Consider the following 9,976-nt stretch of genomic DNA (forward strand, 5'->3'; position numbering starts at 1 on the left):
AAAGATGCATGCAAGAGTTATCACACCCTTCCATTGCTTGAAAAGCAGCAGATCTCACCTATATGCTAAGAGGAACATATTTAATAAGTAAATTCACTTTGAGGTATTAGTGATGAAAACTATCTTCCCCTTGAGTCAATGACCTTGCTAGGCGTCACTGTATTTTTTTAAGGTTTATTTATTTATTTGTGTGTGGGGGGGTGTTGGGGGTGGGGTGAGGAAGGGAGAGAGGGAATGAGAGGAGGGGCAGAGGGACAGGGAGAGAAACTCTCAAGCGCACTCGGTGTGGAGTGCGGAGTTCATGCCCCAGCATCACCGTATTTTTTTGTAAAGATTTTATTTGAGAGAGAAAGAGAACATACATGAGCAGGGGGAGGGGCAGAGGGAGAGGGAAAAGCAGGCTCCCAACGGAGCAGGGCCCCCCTCCCGCCCCCATCTCACCCATGGCTCTTTCCCAGGACTCTGGGATCATGACCTGTGCCAAAGGCAGCTGTTTAACCAGTGGAGCCACCCAGGTGTCCCTAGATTGGCCCTTTTCTGGTTATGCCCCATTAATCAGAGAGAAAGCAAACTACAGTTTCTTAGCGAAAATTTCAAATCCAGATTTTACTTAAGCCTGTACTTTCGAAGCAAATATCTGTCCATATAAGAAAAGTTGCTCTGAAGTGAGTGAAGGAAACTATTTTTTTCCTTTTTATCTTTTCATAAAGCAGAACAGCATGGTGGTTTTCTGAGTCTCTCCATTTCCCAGACAACACTCCCAGCATCCTCATGTCTCCGTGTTCCTTTTTTCCTTTGTTGAAGCAGCAGCAGCAACTTTTGCATGTAAGTCTTGGGAGGAACTGGTGTAAACCACTGACATCATATGCAAAAGCCAAGTTCTTATGTTATAGGCAAGGTGAGCGGCACCGACAGGAGGCAGTTGTTTAGGGAATGGCTACAGTGATACCCGGTGAACACAGTCAGTGGGATTGCTTGCTTCTGTTGCATCCTCAGGTTCCTGTAGTTGAATGAATTCATGTCTGTGGAGCTCTGGAGTTACCAGAACATCCATGTAAACTTTAAATCAGGCTTGTGCGCCTAGAACCATATTGAAAGTTTTAAGGGAACTATATAATCTCAACTAGTATCCGTACAATGATAATGTGACGAACAGTGAGAAACACAAACTAATTTGCGCTGGTTGCTTAGAAAGTCAATACTAATGTAACTTTAGATTTTACAATTAAAAATTAATTTTTTAAAATTAGGTAGTTTGGTTTATGATACCTTCGAGGTATTAGTCAGTCTCCCCATAACTTTGTTTTGCTTTAATGTTTATAATTCTTTTCTTGTTAGAAAACTGAATGGATCTTGAAAGTTCTCATAAGAAAATAAATTGTAACTATGTACGGTAATAGTTGTTAACCAGACTTACTGTGATTATTTTGCAATATATACAAATATGGAATCATCACATTGAACATCTAATATAATGTTATGTCAATTAAAAAGGCCCAAATGAATAAATAACCACTATCTACACCATTGCCAGAGAATAAAATAAAACTTTCAGTTTTCTGTAATTTCCTTTAAAGTTCACTTTGTAAATGTGTCCTGCTCTGTAAGTTTTCCAGTGAGTAAAAGGGTGTCATTAATGTCTTCATTGGTCTATATCAATGTATTTAAATGCTTTTCACTTTAATTTAGAAGGGAGGACTGATTCTGCTGGTCTCTCAGGATATATAGGAATTCTTGGAACCACCTATTTTAGGATTTTATTTGCACAAATATCCTGTGATTTTAAAAAGTTGGGGATAAGAGTAATGCGATTATTGCTGCCATTTTGCAAACGTGAATAACCTATAAACTCTGCTGACAAGAAGAACAATTTCTAGTCTAGTTTAAGATACTTCATCTTCAAGTTCAAGCATTTTAGTTTGGAAGAAGAAAGCAGCAATCTTCTCTGAGGCATTGGCTTCTTTGGCTTCAGCATATTTGGGACTTCTCTTTTCTCTCTGCTTTCCTCAGATGAGCTTCCTCTCCAGAGCCTTCGTTTGGGAAAATATTTATAATGAGGAGTAAAGCAATCATGTGGCCAAAAACCTGGACGAAACTGAAATAAGTGGTTGTACTTCTGAGGAAGGAAAGGTCTGTTTGGAAACCTAATGTGGACTCTAGGCCCTTGTTGTGGAAAGGAATGAAAGGGATACTTGAGTGGCCTTGTGATGAGCTGGATCCTTGTCACCGGGTTCCTCCTGGGGGGTGGAGGGGTGAGTGTGAAGACTTGGCAGTCTGTAGCACCTCCATTATCTTGTGAGCCTCCAGGAGGGGTGGCTCCCTCTCTCTGTCCTGTGAGGAGAAACATGTAAGTCAGGAAATAGGCCTCATGACAGAAGCAGAAGGGAGACAGTTTAGGGGGTAGTGGGGCAGAAAGATTGAGAGAGAGAAATGGAGATGTCTCAAAGCTTGTTTGAGAAAACAGCCAAGGTCCAAGAAAATGAAGCATGAACACACCTCCTGACCCAGCAGTCCCACTCTGGGGAATTTATCCAAGTGCATGTACCTACAAAGGACTACTTCAGGAATGTTCAAAGCAGCCCTATTCATATTAGCTTGAACTTGGGAACAGTGCAAGTATCCATCAATAGAAGAATGGTTAACCAAACTGTGTATACACAATGAAAAGCAAGCAACGAAAAGAAGAATTACTCTCACAACAACACGGAGGCATCCCATGGATCTTATGTTGAGCAACAGGAGTTAGACACAGAAGAGCACATACTGTAAGATTGCACTCATATAAAGTTCAAGCACTGGGAAACACTAATCTATGGGTAAGAAAACATTTAAAAGTAATTAATTTATGGTTAGGGTAGGTGTTATTTTGTGGAAAAAGTAGAATTCTTTATATCTTGATCCAGGTGATTGTTACATGGATATGGAGGTACACATACACACACACATATCTATATTTACACACACATATACACGTTTCCATATATAACACATATATATGTGTATATGTAAAATGAGATCAGTCTGTACCTTTAAGATTTGTATATTTTATTGTTCATAAATTATAACAATAAAAAAATTCAGTGGAGAAAAAGAACTAATGTTAAGAAAATAAAATTAACCACCCCCTGAAGGCTGCTAATCCAAGAGGTCTGCCTCCCTTCCCCTAGCAGTGAAATCACTCCCTCAAGAGGAAGTCAGGGACATATACATGCAGCAGGGCAACGAGCACTGAGAACCAGGATGAAAGTCATTTCTGAGAAGAAATTTGGGTCAAGCTCAAGTGTCAAGGTCTTCTCTATAGACCTGTATCATCCCATTGAATTGACAATGCAATAGTAAGCTTCCCTTCATAAACTATTCCTTCACTTTCTTGGAGACTTACCAATATAGCCTGGAATGGGCCACTGAGTGTCAACAATGAAAAAACAAACTCATTGCTTCTAGGCCTTTTGGCTAAGATGAAGTGTGGAAAAAAAAAACCCCACAGGAAGTTGAGATCACTGAAGCACTTACAAAGAGCGAGATTCCTCTGACCTTTCGAATAACTGAATTCAGATTTGTTGGTTGTATATGCTATGCTTCTTGCCTGCCTGTGTGCATAGCCCCTTCTAGAGATTCTGTTTTACTTGCAAGCCCTGAAAAGGTCCATCCTAAGTATCCTTGCCTGTGGCAGATTGGCCTGCTGATAGACACTCAGCCCATTCATTGGCTGACCAGGGACCAGACAGATTCTCATTTGAGAATTTCAACAAAGAGTCCCAGTTAGTGGAAGATATTAGTGGAAAGTGTAGGGCAGGGACAAGAGTGTTAGGTTTTGGCCATCTGAATGCTGAGTAAGTAGAGAGGCCGGTCTTTCCGGAGAAGCTATAAAATGGGAAGACCTGAGAAAGAGACAAGAGACCATGTGGTAACAGAGTGGTGATGAGCCTTGCTCCTTGACTTTGCAGACTTTGCAAGGCTGATCCTTCTGAAGCCTGGCTGTGATTAAGGTTCTTGGAGATATAGTAATCACTCCACTTCCAGCTCTACTCTTTTTTTTTTTTAAGATTTTATTTATTTATTTGACAGAGAGAGCATGAGGACAAGTGGGGGAGCAGGAGAGGGAGAAGTGGGCTCCCCATTGAGCAGGCAGCCCAATGCAGGAGGGCTTGATCCCCAGACCCTAGGATCATGACTTGAGCAGTCACTTAACTGACTGAGCCACCAGGCACCCCTACTCTACTCTTTTCTTAAGCTAGCTTGAGTGAGTGTCTGTTCCTTGAATGAAATACTGACTCTTTCTTTAATACCTACCCAGGCTACTGAGTATTCACATCCTATGATTAAAACTAGATTAAGATATTTCAAACCACAGAAGATGATTAAATCCCACATCACTCATTCTTTCCTCCTACACAGTTAGATCAGTTCTGAGCCTTTGTAACATGAAAACTTTATGTAAGATGAGAATCCAGCCCTAGTGGAGAAGCTAGCTTTATTCTTAAGCTCCATCTTGACTTTTTATCAGATCAGACTTAGCTAGGCCTGAGCTCTGCCACTCAATACTCTGTGTCCCAGCTGTGCTGAAACAAACCAACTAACTAACCACTTCTTAAACCTGAGGTTACTCACCAACTCCTCCCACTGACTATGGGGTGTTAGAGCCTGCTAGGAAGCTTTTCCCTAATTCTGGGATGTCCAGCAGTATTCAGTACTCTCTTCTGGGAATTTCCAAGGTGTCCAGATCAAGATACAAGCTTGTTCCAGTAATCAACCCAAGAATGTGGGCAGGACCACATAAAACTACATTCTTTTGGTGAACTAGACACATGATGACTATTTCAGGTCACTGGTTGGTTAGCACAAGTGTTCTAAAATGTGAGAACCCTAGGGATTGATTTGGGAAACTATCATAGGGCAAGGCCACACACTTGAGTGAGGAGGTTAATGCCATTCATGGTCTCCAACTTTGGCTGAGTTGACACTGCTCATCCATTCTTTTGTTTCTCCTTGTTCTGCTCCATTCCCACTGTCTTCTAAACCTTTGACATTCTCCTCAAAGCCTCTTCAAAATTCTCATTCTTCTTCATTCATTTGAAGAATTCCCTTCAAAAGTCTCTCTATCTTTTTAAGTAGACTACTTAGCTTCATATTTCAGAAAGAAAACTTCAGTAGTCTGTCATGAACTTCTTTGATTCCTATTCCTCTCACTTCAGAGAGAAGTCTACACAGTTCCAACTCAATGCTCATCCCTCCCTCCATATTTAGTCTGGAATCTGGTTGTGTTTTCTCTACTCCACAGGAACTATTTTGGCAAAAGTCATCAATGGGCCTGAGCTTTTAATAAGTTGGTTCCAAATAATAATAATAATAATAATAATAATAATAATAATAAGTTGGTTCCAGAGGCCTAAGCACCATTTCCTGTCCTCTCTACCTGGCTTACTCCTGCACAGATTTTGCGCCTCTTTTCCTCAAGGAGGCCTTTCCTACCCTGAAGCTGGCTTAAAGCCTTTGGCAGTATGCTTTCATACCAGCCTGGGAGTTCACTTTCAGAATACTCATCAGTCATGTGATTACTATTCAGTGGTTATATTCTTCCTCCACTGAAATATCCACATGACCATCCTGTAGACTGCTGTCTCCTCATCTCTAGTACAGTGCCTGCAGTGGGATTGGCTTGATTGAGAGAAACATGTTTCTGTAATTGCAAAAGTTACCATCTTGCTACCTCTCAGGGATAATGTGATCATTATAAATAAATTCTTCTCAATATGTAACACACTGACATGCCACCAAAGGCACTGAATGTCAAAGACGAGAGCCCTTCTGAGACCTTAAGCAGGCCAAAGTAGGTCAAATCTTTAAGTGCAGATTGAAAATTTTTTGAGAGGCAGAAGAGCATAGTTTTTAAAAGCACAGACTCTAGAACCAGGGTCCCTGAGCTCTGCCATTTAATAACTGTGACCATTGACAGGTTCCTTAGCTTTTCTGAGTCTTTTTCCTTATTTGTGAAATGGAGAAAATAATACTACTTGTCTCATTGACTTGTTGCATTGTCTGAAATTATATATGTAAAGTGCTAAGAACATGTCTGACACATGCACATTTAGTGTATATTTGCTACTGTTGTTGTTCATCTTGAGTGTTATAGAAAGATTCTATCAACACAAGCCCCAGTTTCTTGGGCCCATCTGATTACACTTTATATATAAAATCTGTGTGCTACTGATAGAACTAAAGTATATAGTTGTTATTAGAACAGGACCTTCAGGGCAGCCCCTGTGGCCCAGCGGTTTAGCGCCGTCTTCAGCCCAGGTTGTGATCCTGGAGACCCGGGATCGAGTCCCACATCAGGCTCCCTGCACGGAGCCTGCTTCTTCCTCTGCCTGTCTCTCTCTCTCTCTCTCTCTCTCTCTCTCTGTCATGAATAAATAAATAAAATCTTAAAAAAAAAAGAAAAAAGAACAGGACCTTCACAAAAGTAGGGATTGTTGATTCTGTTGGCCACGTCTCTGTCCCTAGCACCTACAGTTGTCTCTGGCTTAGAGTGGTGCCCAGTACATAGTCAGAAATTTGAATGAATGGCTAAGCAGATGTTAAAGGTTCCTCTCTGTAGATTCTTGTGAAGTACAGTGAGTATTTAATTCCAGTCCCAGAAAACTTTCAATAACTTACATTTAAAATTATGGTATAAGAAATCAAGCCAAAATATTGCTTGAAGTTTGGATATCAATTTTAAGTGGGTTTATTATAGTCTAGACATGAAATTCATAGCATACCAACAACTAGTACTTTAAAAAAAAAGTAAGGATGAGAGGTTCCCTTTCTTAAAAAAAAAAAAACCCACACAATTACCTGTAGTCTGTGGTTATTTGGGCAGGCAATAGCTGGTTCGTAATGAATGGTCCTGATTTTTAAGAGAAGTAAGCTTTATATATGATGTTCAAGTATGTAGGTCTTCCTTTATATGGCACATGGAACCATATAAAAATTTTCATGTGTTTTCAGAGTTGAACCAGATAGGAATATAAGTCCTGTGATGAATTTACTCACAATTGCTGCAATGCAGTTCATTTTGTAGACTCACAGAACGACTGGCTATTTTGATTAAATCTTTAATTCTACAGAGAATGAATTTGGAGCTCAGAAAGTGTCACAAAGGCCTATTTCAATTCCGTGCTATAAATCCAGTCATGTCACCAGTGTGCAGGCTACTGTGTTAAGTGCTTTGGCAAATGCAAAGATAGTAAAGACACAGGACCAGCCCTCGAGAAGTGTTACAAAGACTTGGATCTGTAATACAAAGCAGAGTGCAGTATGTGCCATGGATGATGTACAAATCGCTCTAAGAATTAAGAGATGTCAGAGAGAAGGAGATTACAATTTTTCATTTGTGTGTCTGAAGAAAGCCTTTGTGAGGGCAATACTATAGTGACATTTAAGCATCATCACATAAAGTAGAAGTACAATGCACAGGTGCAGGCAGGAAGAGGGAGCAGCCACAGCTGCTGCCACAGAGGAGAGAGAGGACAGGGTGAATTTGGACATTCCCACACAGCCAGACAGGGCAGAGCCACAGCATATGTAAGTGAGCTACTAACAGGAATCAGGGCTGCTTGGATAGAGCGAAGCTACAGTTGAAGGACTTCGGAAGCATGGGCCAAATCCAGAATTGGTGCTTTTTAGATGTGAATAAACCTACAATTTCATTATATATAGCTTGTTCAGCTACGTATTTATAAAGTTTCCTGAAGAGTGGTTTACTTTCTAGAAAGATACCAGGTGGCTACTTCTATTTTACAATGCCTCTTTTAGATGTCACATTCAGCAGGTGGTGCTTGGGGTGTCTGATCTTGGGAGTGGGGTGATATTATTTGTAACATCTCCTTGCCTTCTGATCACCAGAGTTTATACAGAGGTTGGGCCAGGTGATCTCTGGTGGTCTCACCTGCAGCTCTGGTGTCTCTTCCCATGTCTGGTCTATGTGAGCCGTAGGGAGAAGGGAACAAACATAGTGTTGGGGGATGATTAGGGTCTGACTGAGCCCTGCAGAGCCCCCGGTGGGCCCAGTCTGATCCTGGGTCTTGCTTCCCTGAGCAGGAGCTAGTTCTGGAACTAAGGAGAACTGTGAAACATTAGACCCAAGTCCTGTAGCATCTTTTTCCCTCATTCCTCGTCCTCCCATCTTCCCCGGGGATTTGCAAGCCAATTTTAAAGCTCAGGCCACCTGGGAAATTTTGTAATGAGGGAAAGGAAAGAGAATAGGAGCAGTGAAGAAATATAATCTAATATAATCTTAGAGAAAGAAATCTATGCTCACTTTGGTAGTACCAGTATGCAGCTGTCCAGTTGTGAATTAAAGCAGTTAACAGAGACTACACATCTACTACATACAAATCACTGTGCTGCTGGGGATAACAAGAGCTGGACGTTGCTGTAAGTCAGGGTGGAAATTGTTAGCTTTACAACAATAGTAACTAGTATAGTGTTTTAAGCTTGAGGAGCTTTTCTTGCATGATAGCTCGTTTGGTCCTCATAACCCCCACAATAATAATTACTATCTGTTACTTCCCATACAAGTGGACTGATGTCAGAGAGGTTAGGTATGTCTAACATCACATAGGTAGGGCTGAGACTAGAACCAGTATCTTCAGATGATAAATTTTAGCTTCTTTCTCTTTTAACCACACACGCTGATGGCAGCTGACAAATTTTTTCCCAATTCATGGCTATGTATAGTTATGGTGCCAAATCTTGTCTTTCTATACAACTTATTATTTAGGGACCCACAGTAGAATAAAAACAAAACCCTTACCTTCTGCCACAGTTACCAGCACCCAGCAGACCAATAGCCAGTAGGAGAAGCACAGTCTGTAAGTCATGGCTTCTACCCTGAGCAGTCACTGCTTGGAACCCAAGAACTCAACGTTGCTTTAAAGGGGAGTTGGTGAGTCACCTGCAGCCTGATTCAGGTAATTTACATTTGCACTGTGGACCACAGGGATCAGGGTTTGCGGTGTGAGGGTAAGAAATAAGCAAGGAAATACCAGACAGTATTTATCAGCTAGAAGCTTCTTGTAATGCCAGCCAAACATCATTCATCTGCCCTTGGAGTCAGATTGTGGGCAACCACACCCTCACTATCCTTTTAATCCCCTCAAAACTTCTTTCTCATTAGTGCCTTCTCTTGACTTGCTCTGTGGATCTCCCTTTGCAAGAAGAAGAATCTGTCTAGGAAATACTCAACAGTGCTTCCCTCTGTGTAGTTTACTTTCTTAAAAAAAAAGGCCAAACAGGATCGGGAGGGCATTAGCCAAAGGCTTCCTGACTCAGGTGTTTTGAAGACGTTATTCGCAGGCCTGGGATCAGAGATTATGGTTTTGTCTTCTCTTTGCTTTTGTCAAGGTACCGAGGGTAGCCATGTCAGAAAGCTAGGTTATCTGGTAGACGCCATGGTCACTGTTCCCCCAAACATGAATAAGTTGGGAGATTAACTTACTGAGTTGTCCTTCCACAGCCCCTTCCTGATTCATCACAATTGCCCATATGATGGACATGATACATCTGAGTCTGGTCTCTTTCCTGAGAGAAGAACACTGTCTATCTAAGGGGGGATGGAAGGGAATGGCCGCAGGTGAGGAAAGACTGGCATTGGAAAGACTGGCTCCAATCTTGGTGCCTTTTCTTCCTATGTGGGTGACTAGGAGTGTGATTTGAAGCCACAGGCACCTCATCTGTTAAATGGGTATTTCCCTCAGAAGATTTGTTGTGCTGAACAAAAGAGGCGGTTGACCTACAGCTCCAACCACAGTGCCTGGCCCATTAAAGACAGTAGTTATAGTTATTATTAAATTATAATGACTCCAATTCTTACTTCTTTATTCATGAGAGACACACAGAGAGAGGCAGAGACACAGGCAGAGGGAGAAGCAGGCTTCCTGTGGGGAGCCTGATGTGGGACTTGATCACGCCCTGAGTCGAAAGCAGATGCCCA

At 41.5% G+C, this 9,976-nt stretch overlaps 1 protein-coding gene across 1 annotated transcript; it reads right to left on the bottom strand.

The window, feature by feature from the left end:
* Positions 1-1,873: 1,873 nt before the first annotated feature.
* On the bottom strand, positions 1,874-8,864 carry ODAPH (odontogenesis associated phosphoprotein). The gene is made up of 3 exons (XM_038582467.1): positions 8,798-8,864; positions 2,201-2,331; positions 1,874-2,062 (listed from the first exon to the last, which is right to left on the bottom strand). The coding sequence occupies exons 1-3, from the start codon at positions 8,862-8,864 to the stop codon at positions 1,874-1,876; spliced, it is 387 nt and encodes a 128-aa protein (XP_038438395.1).
* Between the last annotated feature and the right edge of the window lie 1,112 nt (positions 8,865-9,976).

This window comes from Canis lupus, chromosome 32, assembly GCF_011100685.1.
Source record: "Canis lupus familiaris isolate Mischka breed German Shepherd chromosome 32, alternate assembly UU_Cfam_GSD_1.0, whole genome shotgun sequence".
Taxonomy (NCBI): domain Eukaryota; kingdom Metazoa; phylum Chordata; class Mammalia; order Carnivora; family Canidae; genus Canis; species Canis lupus.